Source organism: Pseudopodoces humilis, chromosome 1, assembly GCF_049639895.1.
Source record: "Pseudopodoces humilis isolate 2021_Gansu_Grassland_sample_001 chromosome 1, ASM4963989v1, whole genome shotgun sequence".
Taxonomy (NCBI): domain Eukaryota; kingdom Metazoa; phylum Chordata; class Aves; order Passeriformes; family Paridae; genus Pseudopodoces; species Pseudopodoces humilis.
Window position 1 is genome coordinate 113,307,125 of NC_142200.1, and position 24,615 is coordinate 113,331,739.

The 24,615-nt window shown below is 42.0% G+C and overlaps 2 protein-coding genes across 11 annotated transcripts in view; one reads left to right on the forward strand and one right to left on the reverse strand.

The window, feature by feature from the left end:
* The window catches only part of TOP2B (DNA topoisomerase II beta), a 72,077-nt gene extending 71,403 nt beyond the window's left edge, over nt 1-674 (forward strand). For all 6 annotated transcript variants that reach the window (XM_014248485.2, XM_088054620.1, XM_088054626.1 and 3 more), the window contains one exon: nt 193-674. In XM_014248485.2, coding sequence (XP_014103960.1) covers nt 193-354 — 162 coding nt within the window. In that variant the 3' untranslated portion in view covers nt 355-674. The remainder of the gene's footprint in view (nt 1-192) is intronic.
* Nucleotides 675-771: 97 nt separating this feature from the next.
* Nucleotides 772-24,615, reverse strand: part of RARB (retinoic acid receptor beta) — a 91,634-nt gene continuing 67,790 nt past the window's right edge. For all 5 annotated transcript variants that reach the window (XM_088057097.1, XM_088057091.1, XM_088057111.1 and 2 more), the window contains 5 exons: nt 21,360-21,520; nt 14,277-14,453; nt 6,768-6,972; nt 5,296-5,454; nt 772-2,171 (listed from right to left, as the gene is read on the reverse strand). In XM_088057097.1, the coding sequence (XP_087913223.1) occupies nt 1,975-2,171; nt 5,296-5,454; nt 6,768-6,972; nt 14,277-14,453; nt 21,360-21,520 (899 nt within the window). In that variant the 3' untranslated portion in view covers nt 772-1,974. The remainder of the gene's footprint in view (nt 2,172-5,295; nt 5,455-6,767; nt 6,973-14,276; nt 14,454-21,359; nt 21,521-24,615) is intronic.

Consider the following 24,615-nt stretch of genomic DNA (forward strand, 5'->3'; position numbering starts at 1 on the left):
TGCTCTCTTCTCGTAAAAAGAACTTCATGGATTACTTAAAGTTAAGTTCTTATAAGAAGTTGCTAATATGGCAGTGGGGGCTGAGGTGTCATTAGCAATCAGATGCTAGAGAGGGGTTTTTTTTTCACTTCTGAATATTAAAATGGAAAATGTACAAAGCATCACAAATGATTTGTCTTTTCTTTTCTAAAGAAATCCAAGAAGGCAGCTTTTGACCAGGATTCTGATGTGGAAATCTTCCAGTCAGGCTTTGCCTCCGAAACTGCCCCAAAGCCGCGGACAGGCCGGGCTAGAAAAGAAGTGAAATATTTTGCAGAGTCTGATGAAGATGATGATTTTGATATGTTTAATTAAGTGCCCAAAGAGCACAAAAATGTTTTCCAACAAGTATCTTGTGTTGTCCTTTTGTCCCCTCTGTCGCAAACTTTTGTACATTTGACTTATTTTATGTGATAATGTAATTGATGGTTTTTATTATTGTGTGTAGGCATTTTAACATTTTGTTCTTACACCTACAGTTTTATGCTCTTTTTTACTCATTGAAATGTCATGTATTTGTCTGGCTTGTAGAGATGTTCTAGACAGCTGTGCTAAAGCACATTTTAATTGTCATGGTTGCAAACAGCAAACCTGCTTTTTGAAATGAAGTTTAAACATTAAAAAATGGAAAACTACCATGTGTGTATGTGTGTGTGTGTGTAAAATGTGGGCTAGAGGGACTACTTCTACGCAATTTTTAAAATAAATATATTTTATTCTTTGCCAGGAGACTCCATGGAAAAAGGTAAACAGTATATGAACATAGAAAGCATTGTTAAACAATCTCAATGTACAAACAGAGCCAGTGAAAGTACATCACAGACTTGCTAGAATATATAAAAAAAAAAAAAAAAAATTCCACTAGTGCTTTAAATGAAACCTAAGAAACTGACACTTTAAATCTGTTAACCATTCTACCACAGTTTTCACTCTGCTTCATGGTGATTTTAACAAGGCCAAGAAGGCAGATTCTCTCCTTGTGTTTCTGGAAGTCCTAGCTGTACTTCCCTAGCACGTGGAAGGCTGGAATGCCCAGCTGATTCCTGGCAGTTGATTCTTAAGGAAATACCCTGGACTCAGCGATTCAAAAGCTGTGAGTCTGCTGGTTCTCATCCCATGAAGTTTCCCTAATGGCTTGTGAACAAGTAAACAAAAACATGGTAACACTGAAAAGTGTTTCTGCCTTGGCGGCTATAGCATTGCTGTCGAAATGAGCAGGTAATTGTGGAGCTAGGTCACCAGCCAGCTAAGAAACCACTTCTTTAAACTTTAAAGTGACATTAACAGTGGAACAAATGACATCTGAATAACTGATCTGGCAGTTAATGCTGATACTGATACCTCTTCTGCTGGGGCAGTGACGTTTTGTATACTTTTTACAAGGAAGGAGATGCAAACTGAGGGCAGCAAGGACAAGTTTTCATATTTCAACTAAATCAGACGGTCCTTTCAACTTCCTTCTCTGGATGTGTACAGTAGTCCATGTCCTGTGGTTGGTGTCTTGATCGTTTTAGGTATGAGAGACAAAAGGAAAGCACCAAACATCCAGTATGAAGAGTACAGCCATACATTTGTATGTACAAAGTCATCAGAAATGTAACCAGAATTTGAAGACTGAGATCTGTCTTGTCACCATGCAATATTGAGTGTTCAGAGAAGAAAACAGAAGCTTAAATATTTTTTTTTTTTTTTTGCATGAAATGGCTGATTTAGAGTTTCAAAAGTTTGCATTTTCTAGTTTTAGGAGTTTAACAGCAAGGAGTATATATTGATACATATGAAAATTTCTTGGTCCTTGTTGAGTTTATCTATATATATATATACATATATAGATATATATTAAGTCCAGAAACTAAGCAGCAGTAAAAATGTTTTTCTTGCTTTTCATCCCTGTACATAAGGTATTAGGAATGTCTGAAGTAGCTGGAAAATGTCTTATTCCACCATAGGGGATTGACTGACACTGCTGTTATCCACTGAACTAGGTGAGATACTGGGACTGTGTTCTGCAGTATTTCCATTTGAGGTTGGTGTCAGTGGTTCATGTCCTTCAGAGTTCTCCAACATTTCCTGAATAAGAGGTGGCATGGATCCAGGAATTTCCATTTTCAATGTAATGACACGTTCCGCACCTTTAAGAAGAAAACACAAAATCCTTTCCATGAGCATGATTTGTACAATTTCTGTTAGCATTACAGAAGTAATTTCAGCATTTTGTTAATAGATTTGGTGTCTCCTTCAATACTTGCACACAAACATGTGAAGAGTGAACTGCTTCATGCAGTTCAAGGAGGACTTAGGTGAGTGCTCCTTAGCAAATTAATTCAAACCTACTAGCAACTGTTATTTCAACACAGGTAAATTGGAGGAGCTGCCTATTTTCAAAGAAGAACCCAAAATGGCATTAAATTATACTGAAAAATTAAGTTAGGCTGTGATCATGTAGATGTCTTTATAAACTGCAATAGCATTCGGTCTTTATGCTGTACTGGATCTGCAAAGAATGACAAAAATTCCGTCTATATTACATAGGTGAGGTGAATCCTGCAAGAGAACTGCAGTGATCTAAGTCAAAACGTTTTCTTCCCATAGAGAAAACTCTGAAATAAGATGCAGAATTTAAAACACAATTACTTTATAAAAGAACACAGGCAAAAGGGTACTTTTTTGCGGGGGGGGGGGGGGGGAAGCTGCCTTCTGTCTTTTTCAGGCATCTTGTCCTGTGCTAAAGAACCATGAAAGTGGGCAGGAGCCCCGAGCACTGCTCAGCTCTGCCTTGGTGGAGGCTGTTTGAGTTGGGCTTGTCACGAGTGCCAGGCATTTGTATGCAGAGGGGGCTCTGCAGGTGAGTGCATGCAGGATTTAACAAAATTACTGCATCAATCCTGACCACTCAGACCGGGAGCCAACAACAACTGCTTCAGGGAGGGAAAAAAGCCCAACACAAAGTCTCAGTGTGTGGTCAGCAGGCAGGGACACGGCACGGACACAGCAGCCAAGGCCCTGCCGGACACCGGGCAGGCAGCGCTGAGGGAACTGTGCATCAAGCAATTTATAGCCATAAACTTCAGTGTTCCTGTTGCTCAGGATTCCTGATCACCTTAAAATTGGAGTCCAATGGAAGAGAAACCTGTGTTTCTTAAACAGCAAGAAGAGCAAAAAAACAAAAACCCAAAAAAACCCCCACAAAATTATTTACAAAGAAAATAGTTTGGTTATTGAGGAACCATTCCATAAGAGTGATCTGTAGGAAATACTCTGCTTATCCGTGCTGCTGCAGAGGACATGCTGGAGAGATCACTACTCACTCCAGGCTGGAAGGGAGCATTTAGGTGTTCATGTCTTACATGAGGAGCACCAAAAAATTCATCTACAAAGGCAATGATTAACTTTCCAAGTGAATGCTGATTTAAAAGTCTCTTAAATTACTGTAATGGGAAAGATATTAATGCAGAATGATGCTGAGAGCTTCTCTGAAAACCAACTATTGTCAGAGCTGTGCTGATGAACTCAATTTGGCCATGTTAAACACCTGCTTTCCACTATTATATCTGCTTGTGTGGTCATTCAGTGCAGAGCCAGAGAAATTTTTCAGGTTGAGCAAACTTCCAATTTAATCAGGGGATAAGAGAACTCAGAAGATGAGAAGAACTCAGAACTGTCTTGCTTCAGTCCCACAAACACTTCACCCTTTAGTTACGATACCTCTAATACCAAGGGAGACACTCTCAGTGTTTCAGATTTGCGCTTTCTTTGGTGTTTGCTTTCAGAGATCAGGTACCATCCAAAGTCATTATCGTCTAATGTACATCTTTACAAATGAAACTCAAGACATCCCCACCCCTCCAGGACATCATCATCCTTTGGTATGATTTAGTTCTACTATGAAACATTAATGATATAATTAAAGTTAAATACCTATGTCAGAATGAAAAGAAGCCTTTCTTGTGAACTGAGTATAAGGAGTTGAGTTCTTGAGGAGTGGGAAGGCTCTGGTAAAGAAGGAGGGAAGTGGAAATGGATTTCCCAGAAGTACAAGCAGTGGAACAAAAGGGCTCCCCTAAATGCTTTTATAGCTCAATACTGCTCTAAGTTTATTTTGTAGATTCAGTTGGATGGAGCTTGTTTCACTTGAGGGTAAACTGCAAGCTTTAGATAACCTGGTAAGTGGTTCCTTTTTAGGGTACTTTTGCTTCCAGCTCTGGTGGTTCCCTTCCAAGTTGCTTCTTTTGGTTCTAATCAATCCAATTAAATTGCTCACTTTTTTTTGGTAAAGATAGCTGTAACTTAATCTTTTGACTCGGATTTATATTGTTTGAAGTGGAGCAGTTAAGGTTTAAATTTAAAACAAGTGTATTTAGTTGAGTGAATTAACTACTGTTTAGTTTTTTTTTCCCGAGTCTTCCCTCAAAGCATGGGGGAAATGAAATCAGTAATCTTCCCAAAAACACAGATCCAACCTACACAGGCACCTGTACATACAAGCTCGTGTACCTGCCTATCTATCAGGAGTAGCAAATCTGTTGCTGTGTAAGCAGAGTAAGAAGGTGAAACTGCATCAGCCACCATAAGAATAAGAACCATTGCACTTCAGACTCTATTTTCAGACTGGTACATAAGGGAACGTGTTCTGATCAAATGAAAGCATTCAGCTACACCTCTGCTTCAGAGAATGTGCTTCAGACAGTGCTTAGACTATGAATTGCACAGGATCAATCCAGCACATACAAGACTGCATAAAATGTTAAAACTGATCTGTGTTTAGGTATGGTTAGTTTGGATTAGAGGGGCTGAATCTCCAAAATGCTGGATCAGATCAATTCTAAATTTCCAATACTTCAAACCACAGTTTAGGGGATTTTTTTTTTTTTTTTTTTTTGCCAAAGTGTTTTCTGCAGCCTGTAACCAGACTGTTTCTTAAAAGCCATTGGTGATACAGAGCACATGTTGATCTGAACCCACTTGTAAACATTAACTAAGGTTTTATCTTGTCCTAAAATTACTAAGAAGGACTTCATGCTAATGATTTGCTAAGCCACTTGCACCTACAACATCTTTTTCAATGTCAGTTGCATGGAGCACCATGCATGTTTAAAACATAACCAATTTCAAGGCAGGAATTATGTAAAGAAGCTAGGAAGAATAAGGTCACAGGGACCTTTCTTAGTTATGTTAAAAAATAACAACCCAGGGGTCTAGGCCAGTTCCTCTGAAATGCAACACTGCCACTCCTGCTGTTATTCAGAGAAACTGTACCTTTTGCACTGATGCTACGAAGATCCGTGATTTTCATTAAGATCTTTGGGAACATATGAGGCTTGTTGGGTCGTCTCTTTCGGATATAGATTTTCAGTGCTTCAAGCAAGGGTTCCTGAAGCTTATCCACTTTCATTGGTTCTTCAAGGTCCTGGCGATCTGTAGGAAAGTATCATAGCACTTATTTTAAATATTTATTTTTTAAAATAAACTCCAAATCACAGAATCTCCTCCATGTTTTTGATAGAACTCCATGAATTTCGCTCTCTATTAAATAACACAAACTCTGTAGTGAATGTTCCATAGGATAAACCACAGCTTTCTGAAACTTGGATTATTTTTTTTTTCCTTGGTGACTGGAAAGGTTTGTCATGTGGGTGGTCAAGAATTACCAGTTTGCTCTTGTACCTCCCTCTTCAAGGGGGAAACACCTTGCTGAAAACAATATTTTGGAATTAATTTTATATGTGTCACTGATTGGCTACTCAGGTACTCATAGGGGTGACAGCTATTTTTGTTAAAACTACAAAGTAAAGTGAGTTACCACCAGGAATCAGCAGATGGCAGTGCTGGCTTGAGTGACAACAAATGCCACCCCTCTGCACCAGGACACACCAGTCATGTATCAATGACATCCAGGAGCCCATCAATGTTTTTAATGGGTTAGGGTTAGAGAGACATAAAATTGGAATGATTTTGTACTAAAGGGCCACTGCCAACAAAGATTGACTCTTGTGTTTCAAACACTCACTAGTAGAACCCAGTTTGTGTTTCAACAAAATGGCCCAGCTAAAAAAGGTGTGTTTCTATTGCTAATCCAGACTTTGCCAAGGAGGAGAGAGACCAAGTGATTAAACTAACAGAAATTTACAGATGATTTTGGAAATTATCTGAGACTTCACTTTTTGTATTTTAAGCCTATGATTCGAATTGACAACCACCCTTTTGAGTTCTTTTCAGCGCCAGTTTGGAAGTGTAACACATTTTTTTGCTAAAGTAAGTTATCACCAATGGCTTCCATTTGACTGAAATCAATGCAGATGCACACAATTATATTTATGAGTAAAAGCTGTGTAATTGGGCATCTTGCTGTAAAAAAGCTCATTCATGCAGGTACCCATACACTGCTTAGCAAAAACACAGCAGGACCTGATCTCCAGAGATCCTTTCCAACTCCAGCTGTTCTGTGAGGTATCTCAATGCCCTTTGTCAGGCAAACAATAGGACTGGTTGCTTGACAGAATGATTCCAATAATTTTTTTCAAATTATCAGTAATAAACCCAGTAACTATCACCAGTGGACAACAAACTTTTAGCATTAAGTAGCATATGTAATACATATAAATCATGTTACAAATACATATATATATAAAATATATGTAAGTAAAGGAAAGCAAACCAAATAGAACATAAATGAAGTCATTATCATGTCTGTCCTTTTGAAATGCATCAGAGTTCACACTGTACAATACCTCCACAGATTAGGCAGATGGCACTAAGGAGACCTGTTTCTGTATCATCCATTTCCAAAGGCAGGAGCTGGTTGGCAAATGTGAACACGAGATCAGTCAGAGGGCCAAATCCGGCGTTGTGCATCTGAGTTCGGTTTAGGGTAAGGCCATCGGAAAAGGTCATGGTGTCTTGTTCTGGTGTGTATCTTGTGCAAATTCTAAGGATCTGTGGGGAAAAAAAGAAAAATGGAATTTGAATTTAATCCATGAGAGGTTTGTTGCATTTTCTCAGTGCAGTGAATGACTCTGTGGAACTTCAGTACTTGGCCATGTCAGAACAATCTGAAAACAAACTCCAGTTTGTGCAGTTCTAGCAGCACAAAAAAACTCTCAGGTACAACATAACTATATTCTGTTGACTATGTGTATTCCTTGTAACACAAACCTAAGAACAGACATTTCCCCCTAGTTATGAAATAATCAAAACTTTGGAGCAACTCTCACCATTCAGGTCACCAACATTACAGTGATATTCACAAAACCAGGTTTTTCATTAGTCTGCCACCTCCACCTAAGTATAAAATGTAATTGATCTGATGAATGGCTGATCATAACTCAACAAGATCCTGAAAGCATCTCACCTCTTCAAACAAAGGCATATCTCACTGATTTTGGGGATCACTTTTGCACAGTAACACTTCCTGGGTTATGTCTTTGACAAGGACAACACTGGTCTGTGGAACCTTCTGGGAGTGAGTGTGGACAGCTGTGAGCCGCTGAAGAGGCAGAATTTTAGGCTGTTTTCCCCCTCTTCTGAGAGAGCAGACAGGCAAACACTGCTATGGGGAGGGACACAGCCCTTCATCTCCCCAGCAGCTGCAGTAAGGGTCTCCTTGGAGCACTGCTCACCTTGTCAGCCCAGGAATTCTCACCCAGTGGAATACATCAAACTTTGCACCTCCAATTGCAGCACATGCAACTACCGGCAGCCTGGCCAGTGGTCTGAGGAGCTGGCCCAGCTTTTCTTCTTTTACAGTGGTTGTTACTTCTGTGTGCTGTAGCACCAACCCTCCTGCAGGCTCTGGTGCTTCCCCCTGCGGAGCCCCAGCAGTGGCAGACCCTGCCTGCCTGGTGCAGAGCTGCTGACAGCATCACCCATTCCTGTGCACGCCCAGACACTGCTGGCTTTGGCAAGCTCGCTTGTATGCCGACAGCCACCCAGTGCTGACCCCAGATGAAAGAGCCTTCGAGGGAAGGATGGGGATTCACACCTCTAACTGGACATGGAGGAATGCAAAACACATGAATAAAACACCAAGGATGCTCTACATTTTGTTAGTAAATGCCTCTGGGGTAAGGGCAGCGTCAAGAGCGCTGTCACAGCGGAGGTGGCAGCACGGCCAGAGAGGGAGTGTGCGCCGTGAACGCTTCCGCCTCTTGGAGCACATCCGGGATGTGTCCCGTGATAGACTCTGTGTGCCACAGGACCATTTGTACAGCTGCAGTTAATGAACATGGCCTTAAGGACCAAATAAAAGAGATGTCCATCATACTGACATATTTCTGTTACATATATCGATGCTTAATGTTTAAAATAATCAGAGGTGGGAGAGGGCTTATGCCTAAACTAAACTGAACTAAAACCCTGCCGAAGTCAGGCTGATTTGCTAAGACTACAGCTGTGTTTTTTCAGGGCTGCACTGTATTTATTTCCCATCCTACTTGGTTTTAAAGATACAACAAAAAAGATTCACATGAATATAAGAGAGCACTGGGAGAATTTAATTACTCCTCTAGCTGCTGAGGCTCTGAGTCAGAGGGCCCAGCACACGGCAGCTGACCAGTCTGGGCTTGGTTCTCCCACTTTCATCTTTGCCTGGAAAAACTGCTCTAAATAAGCAGGGAGGAGAATGAGGAGAACATGGTCTGCAAGGCACCTATAGGGAAGCTTTTATTTCTCTTCTTCAGTTCCTTGGTAAGAGACTTAATAGGGTGTATTTCTGCAGATGGATCTTCAACTATTTTCTACCTCAGTAATAATCTTATTTCACATTCTGGGTACACATTGAAGCACTGAAACTTCGCGTGGTTGCACAGGCATGCTTGACATTGTTGCCTTACCCCCAAATTAGAGTACGTTCTTGAAATTACTTAAACCAATGACCAAGAGAGGCACAAATACCAACACACAGCACATTAATTCCTCAGTGACCACAAATTCCCCATAATATATGTCATCTTAAAAGCTGCTGGTCACTAGGTTTTATGTAGAAGCCAATGTATTGTTCAGGATCATAAGAAAAAATTAACATTATAAAGCACAGCACCCTGTCAGTAAGAGGCAGCACATTTGGAACCACCAGTAACCACTGGCCATGCTCTCCCCTGAAGTTCACAGTGGGTTGCTCTTTTAGGTCATTAAAAGATTGTATAGAAAGGAGAAGAAACATGGAGAACATCTGGTGTTCAAGAAAACAAAGGTTTGAAAGCTACATATGTACTGTGAAGCCCGAGAGCTGCTTGGTTCACTTCTCTAATGGCATGCAAGAGGAACTGGAGGGCTCTTCCCACCTGAGGCCTGCACAGACAGTAGCTGCTTTCCAGTAAGGGTGCATGGCTGAAGAAGATCAGGTAGCCAGCTTTGGGAGGAACGAGGCTCTGTGCCTCTTACCTGGTACTGCTTTTCCCTCAGCTCAGCCAGGGAGAAGCCAGCCTCTTTGACTCCAGTGCTATTTCAATTGGAAAGCCTTAGCAAGGAGAGCTCCTCCCTTCACTGCCTCAGGACTCCCTTCCCAACAAATGAGCAAAGCAGGATTGGGAGCTTAATTGGGCAGTGCTGTGGTGTTTTCCCCAGGCTGCCTGCAGCTTCCCCAGCAGCTGCCCAAACAGGGTTGGCAGATATGGATCCCCCAGATCCTCCCTCAGAGGGTAGGTCTGGACACTGACTGCCACAGAGATCCCTGCCCAGAGGGACTGGGGTGCCCTGGAGTGATCTTCCCCAAGAGCCTAGAGGCTGAACAGACACCTGCCACCATACACCAGGCTGCTGGCTGCCTCGCAGCAAAGCTCCCTGTGCTTGTTCCCCAGTGCCACAAGCCCCTCTGTGTTTGGGGATGCATGCTAGCAGTGCTCAGCAAAGAGACCCCCATGGCTAACTCAGAGGAAGAACTTCCAGGCTGGATCCTCATCGAGAACAAATTTGGGGTGAGGTTACCCAGCCTCAAGCCAGCCCCTGTGCACACGCACAGAAAAGGACCTGCAGGGGCCCTGCAAAATTTATAATTAAAACATAAAGTTGTGTATGATTTAGCTACTTCCAGGCTTAAGCAGCAAGTAGGACAGGTTTTTGTTAAAGGCAGCCTTCAGGCCTTTGTACCCCAAGTGCTGCACCAGACGTCAACTGGAGGAGCTTGCAGCAGCTCCGCTGGGCACTGGCACAGCTGAAGATCAACTATGTGTTTTCAGCAATGCACTTAACTTGACTGCAGCAATCAGGTCTCAGGTTTCCTCTGCATTCCTTTGACATTATCCCACAACACACTGTTATTAAACTCCAAGACAGACCATTTGAAATAGTGTTTTTCTTTTATTTTCTTTTTTTTTTTTTTAAATTTCTGTCCTTCATCAAGATCTGTGAAACGCCATGGATATTGCTGATTGTTGCTAAACTGTTCTTGGGCAAATTTCCAGTGTCAAAGTAAAGTTGATTTCAAGCTCATATTCACTAAAGAACATATGGGAAACATCAGCACTTCAAAATAAGAAATCATGGTATCTTTCTTCATTTTAAACTGAACTCCTAATGTCCTCAATGTTGTTTAGATTTTGCAACCAAGCCAAGTATTTTAGTTGTCACTCTGCTCTTAAATGCCACTTGCAGCCATAAATACAGTTTTTCCTCATTATTAAAGGGCCCTTTGTTTTAAGGAATATTTATATATGAAAGCATTAGGGATTCTTATGAGACCGTCATGAAGTGCAAAGCAAAAACCCTACCAGAGGCACAAAGTCAGCCAGAAAGTTGCATTTATGACATTGTTGTTACCACAGAATTGTTACTCATTTTAAACAGATTAGGAAGGTCAGGTTGGGCCCATTTTTTAAGAAATCCTGTTGTTGGACACTAGCTGCCTTAGCTGGCTGGGACAGTTCCTTGACAGGAGAAGCCCAGGCAAGTGACTCTGAAGCCCCATGGTGCTGCCAAACCCTGTCGGCACAGGTTGTTCTGCACACTGAAATTCCTGCCTGGCATTAACGCACAGGAGCTTACAACAGAAAGCAAAAATTACATCATTAAGGATTAGCATTCAAGGATTTCTCAGGTTTTTATTCACTGGATTTAAGACAGACTGGACTCTGGATTCTTTCCACATTTGTCTTGCCTGAGCTCAGCGAGGCTGGGGATGCTCGGCCGCTGCTGGGCCAATGTACCAGCAGACAGAAGCACTCATTTTTACAAGGGTTATTCACTGAATTTTAGTAGTATTTATCCCTAAAACTTTTGGCACCAGGCAAGATACAAATTCAATATCCTCAGCTGGCACCTTGAGATGCCTCAGGAAGCTTGATGTTTTTTCCCTTCCACAGCTAGTGTTTGTTTGCACATAAAACAATTCTTCGGCCCCTACCCATCAGAGTTTACTGAGCTCCTGGCACCATTTCCTTTGTCAGCCTTTTAAGAGGGGCTTGAGCATCCACAGCTACAGGAACCAATTGAGCAGAGACCTTGGCAGGGTTTATAAATGCTTAAGACTCTCCACAGGTGGTGCTGAAGGGCAGGCGGGCAGTGAAGCCAGAGTCCTGCTGGCAGGGAAGCCTGGCCACCCTACCTGGGAGCCCCACACTGCTCCTCCAGCATGCTGCGGCTCTGGGAACACGTCCAGGGCATGGCAGAGCAGCAGAATCGTGAGGGAACACTGCTGAGGCTCATGGTCCTGCTCAGCAGAGCTCACACTGCAGCCACTGGGCGCTTGGTGCAGCAGGAGGGGCAACAGCGCTCACTCTGCATCTCAAGGCACAACAAAATGAAGCGTTTGAAACACTCGTAACTAGGACAACTGGATTGTTGAGGGGAGGGGAAATATGTACTATTAAAACTGCTCCAGTACTGATGTTCAGCTTAAATAAAGATAGAGAGTGGCACTACAATTCCAATTACGTGCAGGTGATGTGGGTTTAATGGATAACAGCATTTCACAGGCGGCACGTACACTACACATTACTGTGTCATGGTAATTATCCCATTTTCTTTTTAAGCAGCACATAAAATAGTCACATAAAGTTTATGTAAATGCCACACAGGAAAGTTAGGACTATTTGCCATGCCGTATCTGCTCCTGGGTTTAGAAAAGCCTCAGCTTCTCCCGGTTGCAGGCTCCTATCGTGCTTGCTATGCCCTGCTCGCTCAGATGTGTCACTTTCTCTGGCTTTGTGAAAAATAAAAAACAGAGTGAGCAGGTGATCTGGAATGACAGGACTCAATAAAGTTTATAACTAGAGCTTAAAGGTTGCCAATAGCCACAAAGTGAAAGTGGTGAATCATATTAAAGAATCAACTTTTCTATCCATTAATTAGTTGAAATAAAGTCACCATTTACCACCTGCTTCATTCTCTTTTTCTAATCTGGCAACTAGGCTTTTATTTAATCACTTTGATCGAAGTGCCTTTGTGGAGGCACTTCAGATAAAACCCCTACCAAAAAGGGTCCCCTTATTTTTGAGCCAGTGGTGGCAATGACAGCACTGAGTGGAGCTGCTATAGGGGACCCTGTGCATGTTCCCAGGGTAAGCTCCCACTGTCTACCCCAACAAAGACCACCAGGAGCTCACAGGATTAGAGAATTAGGGTTATTTGTTATCCAGCAGCTTTGGAGCCACGGCAGGCACAAATAGGGTGGCAGCTTAAGGGCTGAAGTTTTAGGAGTAAAAAGTTTGGATGTGCAGATCCTTGCCATATCCTGGCTCCTCCCCACCTTTTTTGTGTAGTTTCTGTATTAACTATTTGTTACGGGTTACAGCAACACAGCACAAAGCAGTTCCCATCCCCTACTGCTGGCAGAACACACTCAAGGCAACGCTGCAGTTTTTTGATCACCATCTGCCTCTCGTGTGAGGGGAACGTAACAGAATCCGATCAGGACAGAGCTGGTGATGACAGGCGTGCAATCGGTAACGAATGGCCCTGCCCCACGGAGGGACACTCTCAGTAACAATGAGATGGCTGAGTCTGAATGAGTGCCTGGATTGAGGGAACAACAAGAGGTGACTCTCAAGCATGGCAGGGCAACCTCAACCTTCCCTTTTTCTATAGGCCAAAGAATGACACCCCTTCCCCACTCCTACCCCTCTTCCTCCTTCATCAATGTCCTCTTGATGCGATTCTTCCAAACAGCTTTTGACAAAACAAGAGGAAAAGGTCACAGCAGTTAACGTCCTCCTCAACATGATCCTGTTTGAAGCAATGCACTTTTAGAAATTCCAAGATTAATTACTTCAACTTCAGCTTCCCTAGCTTAAACTCCTGTGTCATGACTTAAAATATATCTACAGTAGCCATCCTACAATGTGCTTCTAGACTGGCCATGCTTGCCTCCATGAGGACCTGAAGGTTTGTGCTCAGAATGTAACATTTAAAGTATGTTTACATTGAACATACTGTTTTACTGCAAGTTATTGCTACAACAAATAATACAAAGCACATTTGCCACAAAAAGCCTGAAGACCTCCAAGGGCTCAATAAAGAAATGCTGAGATCCCAGAGGGCTCCTCTGAAGGTCAGCATGACAGAAACAACCGGAGACAAAGGGAGGGAAGACAGCTTGCCTTGACATAGTGGCAAGGCAAGGTCTGGAGAAAAACTCCCAGCCCACCTGCACAGTTCCCTCCTGCAGGTTGTATGTTTGCCTATTTAAAATTAAATTACATTTAGCTAAAATCTGTACTGAGTCCATTACATTGGCCACTTCCACAGATACCTGCGGCACTGGAGAAAGCTGGGGGATATGAGTGCCAGAGGCTTGCACCTGACAGGCTCCAGGCACACCAGCTTCCCCTCTAAAACCTGAAAAACACTAATTTTGAAGACTTGTGTCTTGTTCCTTAAATTCCCTCATGACCACAGGTACAGCACTTTCCTAAACCATTATATAGTGAGCTGTCTTTCTAGGTATCCTTTATGCATAGGATTATCCAGAAGGAGGAGGAAGGATGAAGGAAGAAGAAACAGGTCTCTCTTCAGTATTAACAGTAAAGAAAATTTTTCGAAGTTGCACATGCCATAATACCAAAACGTGCCCTTTCTACTGAGACCCACAAAGCGCAAGGACTTATTTTGTGAAGTATGCTCATCCCCCAAATCACACCTCTGTAGGTGTGCTGGAGTCATCTTCTACCGCACCAGACTACCCAGTAAGTTCAATTTTACAACAATAAGGTCAGGGCCATGTTTCACCCCCCTCTTCCTGTCAATTACAATAATAAGAAGAATAGAAAATGCATTAGTAGGAGAACAATGATGTTAAAAATACATACCAGTATATCCAGGCAGGCTGCTTTGAGTAGAGTTATTTGGTCTGCAATGGTCAAACTTGTAAAGCCTGGCAATCGCTTTGCAAATTCCACTATTTTAATAATGCACTTTGTTGCAAGTTCACTGAATTTGTCCCAAAGCCCAAGGTCCAGTCGAACCCGATGATCTGCGCTGGAGTTCTGGAAAGACAGACAGAAGGCACCATAAATCAACAACGCCCCTTTCAGTAAATGGTTTTCAAGGGAAGGAAACAACAACCACGTTTTCCTTCCAGAAGTACTTGCTATTAACATTCCAGGCATTTTCTGCAGCTTGCTGTTGGGATGATGCTGGTTTTAAACTTTGATTAATCGCCTGAAAATTCCTTGGATACTTCTCTGTTACTTATGATTGCAGAGGCCATCTGTACAAGGAATACAAATGAACTTAAACATTTCCAAATGCCACCCTCATTATTCTTCCTTGCCATTATATAATAAGTGCATTGAGAAAGACAATTTACAGTTGTACCCCAGAAAATATAAATGAACAGTGGAACAAGAATATTGGGTCCTCCTCTGGAAAAAGCAGCACAATATTTGGAACATAGTTGCACATACTTAAGGTCTTAGAAAATTAGTTCTGCTTAATTTCTCTGCTCTGTGGCTCTGCCACAGCTTTCTGAAGCTACAGTCTCCCATGACTTACAGAGCATTTATTTACATGATGTTAAGGAAAATCCCATGTGCCTTGATGAATGCAACGTGCTGATTTGATGGTGCATCCAACATACACCCCCACTGTTGGAAGTGTAACAAGGACATTCCAGTGGCATCTTTCAGGGACTGTTTTCAGTACATTCACCTATCTCAAACAAAGTGTCCATCATTTGCTAGAGTGCATAGAAAACTTGTATTAAGTTTGTGATCAAACTCACATTTTCATATATTTGGAACAAATTAAATCACTTAACCCTTGAAAAAGCCGAACATGTCAGCCAAGAACCATCTGATTCAAAATCTGTTGTCACCCATTTGATGCCAGCCCATCAAAACTGGGTGCCATGAGAAGACCTGATGAGCCCACTCCAATCCACCCAGGATTTACACAGTGACAAGAAACAGGTAATGAAAGAGCTCTGAAATGCCCAAATAATCTCTCCTTCTGCCCTCACATGCAGTGCATTGCCAGCATTTGATCCAATGCTATTTAGGATGCAGCCAGTGTGATGGTGTCCCCCAATCCCCTATTTCATAAGCCACCAAGTTTAGTGTGCCTTGCAGCTGCCTCCAGCATCTGGGTGATCTCTTCACTGCAGCAGGAATTTTACCTATAAAAATATGCTCAGGCAGTGGCTTTCTCCCCAGCTGCAGAGGAAGCCCATGTGATCAGCTGCCTCAGTCTCAGCTGGTTGAAGTTAAAATGTTAAATTAACTTTAAAATTAAAGTTAAATGAACAGTCTCAACCTAAAATTCTAACAGACATGGCAGATTAAATAGCCATCAAAAAGCATTCACATTACACAGATCACACTTCCTTGGAGGAAACATTTCCAGTGAGCCTGCCACCACCACTGCTGGTGGTGAGGACATCCACCTCTAGAAAACCAGTGAAGCCATTATCTTGTCAGCTTTCTTTGGTTCACAGGAAGGACACAGGGCTGGAAGAGCTTGGTGAGGGAAGGTGGAGTGAGCTCAGCTTGGCTGGGATGCTCTGGAGCCCATCCCGGTGCTGCCTTCACAAGACACCACCACCACCACCGTCAGTCAGGAAGGGGAAAGTCCTGATGGGTCCCCAGAGTGCCATCAGCCTGACATTCACCCTCACTTGGAACAGTATGGAGATTTGAGCCAGGAATATTTACATTAGCCCTAACTGCAAAAAATAAACACTAACTGTGCTGAGCAGTCTGAAGGAGCATGCGTGCTCTTTCCTGCTACCCCTCTCTTCAGGGGATAATTAATTCATTTTACCATTCTATTTGAATTTTTATTCTGGGAACTTCCTCTATTTTGTTTTGGGTTTTTTTTTTTAAATGACAGAAGAAAGGTAGAAGAAAATGTCTTTATAATGCTAGACCTAAAGAATTGCTTTCAAAATGGTCCAAAACTAATGAGTTAACAGTCATTGTAATGCCCTTTGAAACATTTCTTTCAGCTACTGGAGTATGCATCCTTCAGATTTATTTTATTTCATCCTCAAGGACCTTGGTGAAATACAGTACATTGGAGGAAAAATAAGATCAAGATGTGCAGTCATTCAGGCTGTAATTAAATTTAATAGGCAGTTTATCCAGTTCATAGGAAGATGGCATAGCAGAGAGCTACACAAAGCAGAGCCTAAAGCAGGAAATCATTTTACAATAGGGTATCCATCTGGAAAAAAAGACGTTGCGTGAAACCAGCAAGTGTGAACGAAATCTTCATCAGTATCATATGAGGTTACTTTATCATGCTGCAGTGCCAGCAACGGGAAGTTTGACGTGTCTTCTATTAGGAGTAATGCACGGCTGTCGTAACAAATGTAAATCTAACTCTCTATTATGCAAACTGAAGAGAAGGGGCAGTTAATAAAATACAAAATAACCAGGTGTTTCATTATGCCAGGTGCCAGATCCCTCAGCATTGGAGCTAATGTAGTTTTACACATTATCTTTGAGATGCTACAAATGGAAAGAGTTTTAACTCTTTAACAGTTCTGTCTGTTAATGAATGTCAACACAAGTGTCACAGGAAAAAGAGCTGGATTTTTAGCAGCATTTCTCACTATTTAAAAAACAAAACTGACTCAATATCAATGTATAGGTTGAACAATAAAACATAGGGTTAAAACAATGCACAATAGAAACAAAAAATCTGATTAAATTTGCCTGCAGGTCTCCTCTATCCATGCTGTGAAAAAGATGCAGACGCTCTGACTTTTCCTGAATATTTTAATGAAGTGGGTTTTTGGGTGTCTTTTCCAGAAGCAGTCTCACATGTTTTTCAGGCCTATGCACCAGTGCACATATGGTGGAACAATACTGTAATACACCCTAGTGGCATCTTTATCAGTGGAAAAGCCCAACCTTGCTTTGAAATCCAATTAAATAGCCATTTTTGCCACATAAATTGATCCCATTTTTTCCATCATTTTTGTTTTTTCATTGCAGGCTGCTCTGTCTCCACATTAACAATACGGGATGAGGTACTCGTAGAAACATACACAGCAGCAGAATCCCTACTGTCTTTAAAATCCACTTTACAAAGGAAACAAGGCTCACAGGGGCACTCTGCCCTAATCAGGAACACTCGTGATGCCTCTTTAGTAAAAGCAGCAACACACTCCAGCTCTGGTGAGGTCACTGAGGACCATGGCATATGTCCCTACTCAGTCCCAATATCAGGAGATACACACATCTTATATATATATATATATGTATATATATATACACACACACATACATATATATTCCTCTGCAATGGTACAGAGCAGTAGCTGTGTAACTTCTAAGCCCAGCACATACAAAGAACAAAATGCCACCAAGATATGGAACCTTTTCACTTCCAGCTAGCCAAGAGCAACCCAGGAGAATCTGCAGCAAGAGTCTGCAAAGCCAAATTGTTTTCTGTTTTATCCTCCCTTTATCACAAGGCTGGATGTAACACAGCTGTAGACTTACAAATAATACCACTCTCAAGGGACAAGCAGTATAGTTACACTCAATTATACTATAAAGTATGACATCTCCAGAGAAATTACTCAGGCACTCTCTCTTACCTGAATGACAGTAATAAAACAGATTTGTTTATGATGGACTTTTGGAATCCATTACATTTAAACAGCATGCTGATTCTCATCATTGATAGAACTGTACTTGTCACTGCCCACCAAATGCAACTGTTAAGTGAAATGACCCAGGGAATTTAATACAAGTGCTATTCTCCCATTATTTTAAGCAGACTTCTATTAACTATGCAAAGTATGGGGCCACTTTTTACAGAGCAGATGGATATAAAAAAAGGTAATTGAAAATGTTTCTCCAAACCAGTTTTTAACAGGTGAAAATACACGGTGGTGGTGGGGGAATCACCATGTAACCTTTCCCTCTGGGAAATGCAGGCTGCAGTGCTCAAGAGTGAGAGGAGCCAGATACACAAGTCAAATGCCTAAACCAATTAATTTTTTTTTTACTATATCTCTGTAAGGTCTTTTTTACATTGCACCCTTAAAATTCTTTGCTCTTTTTAGCAACAAATGAAATATTCTTTTAAAACAGTCTGTAACCAAAGGCACTCAGGGGCTGCTCTTGCAGAACAGTTTCTTCCTTCCACCACCCTAGTCAATACACAAGTGCAAGGCTCACAAAATTCAAGGGAATCCACATTGGTTAAAACCACTCACTTCTCACCTCTCATTTAGAGAATGAAATAAAAAACTCTAAGGTTATAAAAGCAATCTGTGTGCTCTGTAGTGTGAGCACGCCATGTTTCATGACTGACAGCATGCAGAACCAGGCATAAAAGCAGGACTGGGGGCAATCTTCTACCTGTACTAGATTGTTAGTATCAAGAAAAGCAGAGTGGCATAGGCTTCTAGCTCCCCTCAGACACAGCACTTAGAAAAAGGGCTGTGTGCTCCGTTATTTTTTGATTTCTGGTTTCTACTTCAAGTGTCTCAGATTGTTGTCAGAGCCCTGCCATTTGATCAGCAGCTGGTGACAGTGTGCAGTCACCAGAGCTGCGCTACTGTGACCAGCACACACACAGCTTCCGCATCCCAAATCCTCCTGTATCTTCAGTGCTGCAGAAAGGATTCTCCCCTGCCCCTGGGCTGACAGGCATCTTGAGGGTTAGATGACCTGTACTCCAGCCCCAGCACTGCTCTGTCTTTCTCACATGAGATCTTAACACTGAAGTCCTACATAAAATGCTGGAGTGGCTGCCAGACCTTACCTATGAGAGATTTAAACACTCTGCATTTGTCACACAGACTATGAGAATGCAGTATTTAGCACTGCTGCTATTAGTTCTGATGCAGCATTTGAAGGAAGCTACATTGCTCTCAAAGGTTCAAGGTAAGCCAAAAGGAACTCTTTCAGTATATTTTTGTTATTGCAACTGGTACCATGACAAAGCAGGTGGGAGCTGAGCCCTGTGCAGCAGCGCACTGCTTTAGACGTCCAACAGAACAATGTTAAAAACAAGAAATTTCCTGCCCCGGGCCATCCCATCAGGCTTGAGGCTTGTTCATAAACAACCAATATCCAGCCTCAGAAAGAGTGTGCTGTAGTAGCCAAATCATGGCTACTCATGTTCCATAGACAGACCAGATTCATCTGCTCCTTACTGAGATCCAGGTGCTCTCAATAAGGGCTCTGAAATTCCAACAGGGACATAAACTCGCCATGGGGTTCAGACGGAACCTAAGGACGAAGGCATCAGCAGTGAGTGTGCTATGCAACAAGACCCTCTCCAATTTCATCCACTTGTATCATTTCAAGAGCTAAAAGATTAATGACACTTCAGCATCCAATACCTAATGCAAGTGCAGAGGTGCCAAGGTTTATCTTTCAGCCCTCGAGGATCTTTGGCAATTACCAGGATGCAGTGCAGTACCATCCCACCAGGTGCAGTGCACTCTGCTAACTCCGAGGTAATGTGGAAATAGGTACTAAAGTGTTCCTGCTGGGAACGTTCAGAGGAGCATGGGGAGGGCAGGCTCCTTCCCCAGTATTAACCAGCTTACATGGGGCTCAGAATTAAAGGTGAAAAGTGTTTCTGAAAATACTTTCAGCAACATGAAAAATGTGACTTCTTCTAAAAACACACCATATGTGCGTGCTCTTCTTGCACTTAAATACCAAGTCTTACACTCAGACCTCAGTTTTGAGCACTTTGTTTTGTAAATAGATTAATATGCCACAAAAGAGCACCTGATCACTAAAACAGTGAATATTGATGGCACACAGGGATTTGCCTACATCACTGTGACAAATTTAATGTTTGTTTCAACAGCAGAAAATTTACTCAAGACAGAGAGCAATCCAGTGATAGAAGTATTTCACCTGGCTCCTGGGGACTGGTCCAAGATCTTCAGATGGGGCTGGAGGGCAAGAACCATGAAGGCAGCTGTCTCCTTGCCCCAGCCATGTCACTCCTGAACTCCTGTTCTCAGCAATGAGAGCACATGCTTGGCTATACCTCAGGCTGTTTAGCGCATCCCTCTGAAACAGCCAGTGCTGCTGCAACCAACAGCAAGCCCAGACCCAGCCGTCATTTCTCTACTGACAAGGCTCTAAACATTATCTAACAGTTATTTTTTATCATCTCTTTTATTACTGGATTTGCAAATCTGACATTGAATTTTCTTTAATCAACTAAATATCACTGACTTTCCCTGTATTTAGCAACATATATATATATGTATAGGAGAAAAATTATTTCCCTGACTCATCTCTGGAGAAATGCCCATAGTACTGAGCTTCTTGATGGGGGGGCTGATTTTTCATTTCTAAAAGCAGCAGAAGTTTCTGCTCTTATGGGATATTTTGGTAGACTGGGAAAGGATGTGTAATTTTTGGGGTTGTCATGTGCAGAGCCAGGAGTTGAACTCAATGATCCTTGTGGGTCCCTTCCAACTCAGGATATTCTATGATTCTAGGAATAAACTGCAAATGAGCATTTTGGAAACTGTTTTACTTAAACATTTCATATTTTCCTTGACCTTGGTAGCTTTGGGACTATCACCAGTAATCCAGCAGCATTTAAGAACTCCCTACACCTGCAAAGTTGTAATGCGCTGATGCACGAGCAGAGATCACATCTTTGGAAGCCAACAAATTTCTAATGAGCGATGGAATGTAACTGACTCATGGTCTCTGAGCTGGTCGTTTGGCTGCATTAATCCTCCAGGAGTCTCCTGTGATACCACTAAGTAGCGCTCACATCTAAGTGCAATTTCTCTCCCCAGCAGGCAGCGTTTGCACACACACCTCTGATTTTTCCTGGCTAAGGAGGTGCAAAGACTGAATCTACTGCTCCATCTATTTAAAATGTCCAGACCCTCCAAAACTCACATCCATCTAGGCATATCCAGAAAGCTCTGTGCCTCGAACCATACTCACTGTAGTGTATTTTCCCAGCTGGCAGAGTGAGGGGAAGGTTTCCTGGTGAGCTTTTCGAATCTTCTCAGTGAGATCATCTAACTCTGCTGTCATTTCATAGTTTTCTGTGGACTCCTGCTTTGAAGGTTCCTTCTTCTTTTTGTTCCTATCATTTCTGACAGCTGTAACAAAAGCAGAGATACAGATCACATGGGGTTATTCGGATCAACCTATGTTGCCTTTACTGCTCTATTTCAAATCACTGTAAAATGCTGTTATTTTAAACACACATTATTTTAAGTGAATGTAAAAATGTTACATGCACAGAGAACACTAATTCCAGCTCACTCATTTAAAAATAATTTAAGAACTAAATGTAGTGAGCAGTGATGAAACCAAACTTCCATAGGGGTTTGTTGTGGGTGTGCCATCACAATCCCATAGTATCTGTCTTCCAGGATAATCCACTGCAACTTCATATGCACAGTGTCTTAGTAACTTTGTGAGGTGGAATTTTTTCATTGTAGAACTACAGTTGTGCAGGGTGGATGGTGAAGTCCTATGCAGTGATGCAGTCACTGTTTTATTGGATGTGAACAACACTAAAAAAAGACAGCAACAGTCTTTCTTCTTAAGTAAGTACCTCAGCATGGAAGATAACAAAGCCCCATACTAATACAAACTCCAAGAAACAGAAGTTATTTAAAAGGAAAGTTAAATGTGAAAACAGTAAACAAAAGAAGATGAAACACGTTAAACTCAAGCTCTGAAGATCAAAGGAGAAGCACAAACACTTGAAAGAGAAAAAATGGCAGTGAAGCTATCTAAAGTTGCTTGCCATCTGCTTCTGCACTCAGATCAGCCTTCTACCTTCCCCCGGCCGTGGGGGATTACTGGAAATATGCATTGCGCGCACTCATGCTGTAATTGATTTCCCACATATTTGTGTTTTGTAATAAAATATGACAGCTGCTCCATCACCATGCTGCTCTTTGTTCTTTTAATGAAAATAGCTTAATTTTACAAAACGTGCCCAGGAGATAAGTTCATGTCCACAGTACTGCCAGTAATTGTGAATTTTATCAAGAGTCTTGCTGTTAGCTAAAGCTAACGTCTTAAGTGTAACCAGATGCATAAGGTTTTACAACAAAGCCAAGCAAAATCAACCCCTCTCCCCAAAGACTCCATGTCAATATTAAACACCCTGAAGACTAAGTCTTGCTGGATAAATAAAACCAATCTTAACACTGTTAGTATTCAAAACCTCACGATATTTAAAACAAGGCCCTAAACTCAGAGGGTGCAGCTGGTGGGTTTAGCACACGTGAGCATGGCCAGGGATTTTGGATGGCCAAAGATCTGCTGATTCTTATTTGTACTGTCCTGCCCCAGAAAGTGCATCTATCTGTGCCATAGGGAGGGAAGCATAAAGCCACCTCCATGCCAGCTCTTTTTCCCTGTGGGTTCCCCAGGCCCATCTCCACATCTTCTGTGGTTGCTCCCTACATGCCAGTGAACCACAAATAATCATAATGAGCAGAAAAAATAGTGGGCTGGGAAAGCATCAGTCAGAGGCATCTACAGAAATAACATATTGTGTGTAATAGAAAACAAGGAGTAGAGATGTGGGGAACATTGTTTCTCCTTCACAAGGCCATTAGGCACATAGTCTATGCAATGTATGGCTCTGTTTTTTTCACTGAAGGTCTGACTTTTCAACTGAGAGAATTCTAACACAAATCATTCACATTTTAAGCATGAACTTGACTTAACTGTGTGACAGACCCACACGGAAGTCAGTCACCTTCTTGGCTGGATCAGGGCTGGGATGCTGAGCACCCCACTGGATTAAAGCCTAACCTTGAACACCATCAATTTTGGTGTTTGGAGAACACAGACCCAAAGGAGACCAGTAAGAGTGGACCAAAGAGGATATTCCTTGCAAAGGTACAATGCTAGCAGTGTAGTCAGGTTTAGGGAGATGGACTGGTTCCTTCCCACCTCCTTTTACAAGTTTTCCCTTCAAGCAAATGCTCTGATTTGTTTGCTGGACCCCAGGGCAGAGCTCAAGCACCATGTTTTGACCTGACAAAACATCCAGGACCCAGAGGTACGTCTCCAGTGCTGCTAACTGCCCCTGCACTTCAGAAACAAATCCTAATCACTGCTGTACTTGGGAGATAAAAAGAGTTCCTCAGGTAATTGTGTAATCTCCTACACAACCGCAAAGAGCAACACACCTTTGTCGCAAAGCCCCACTTACTTACAGCTCTACAAGCCGATTGACAAATTTGCCAAGCAGGCGGCCTCAACAACTACTTCCCTCAACAGCTTTGAACTCCTCATGGAAGATGAACACATTATTCAGGCCAGGCTTTGAAGCAGGTGCCAAGGGCTCCCAAAGACCAGGTGGTAACTGTGGCAGGAACCCTGCCATGCTCCTTTGCTACCCCAGCACTGCTCCCTCAGCTGTACCTGATGTCCCTTTCCCTCCAAAGGCCACCAGATGGACAGCTGCTGATCAGTTCTCATCACCAGATTGGCCCAGCTCTGTCTTCTTTCTTTTTTGGTGCAAATCAGAGGGTAGAAAGGGGAGAAGTAACACAGCCTGAAAACTAAGAACGCTTTTTGTTCCTCATTAACTTTCTTACATGATTCTGATAGCTTTTGTAATAATGATAAAAGCAGAATAATATATATCTTCTTGCTTTATCCATTATGGCTGCATCAGACATGTCAGTGTTTCTATATTACCTGTAAGATAATGGATTAAAGTGCTGACGTGTAATACCCAAGCTCCAAAAATATAAAGCATTTCAATAACACTGAGCTATTGGACAGATTTAACTACAGCTATAATTCAACACACAAAAGGAAAAAAAAAAAAAAAGACCTTAAGACAACACTGTTTAAAAGAGTTAAATAAAAACGTATAAACACACACACACATTTACGCAGTAAATTAAAAAAAAAAAATCACTGCTCTGGGAACAGGAACTGTCACACTGCATGTGGGAAGGGTTCTAGATTAGAGCTTATGCTTAAATTACATAAATCACACCTTTTGGTATCTTGATCTTTACATGCATATGATCACATCAATCCCCAATGCAATTCCACTGCCTTTTAATGATGATACGCCAGTGATGAATCTGTGTCACAGTTAATGCTGCCGTAGAAAACTCAGGTTATGAATTTCATTACTTGTGCACTAAATTCTGACTTGATGGCTGCATTAATTATGAGCTCCCAAGAGGGGACAGTATAGAAGCTCTTT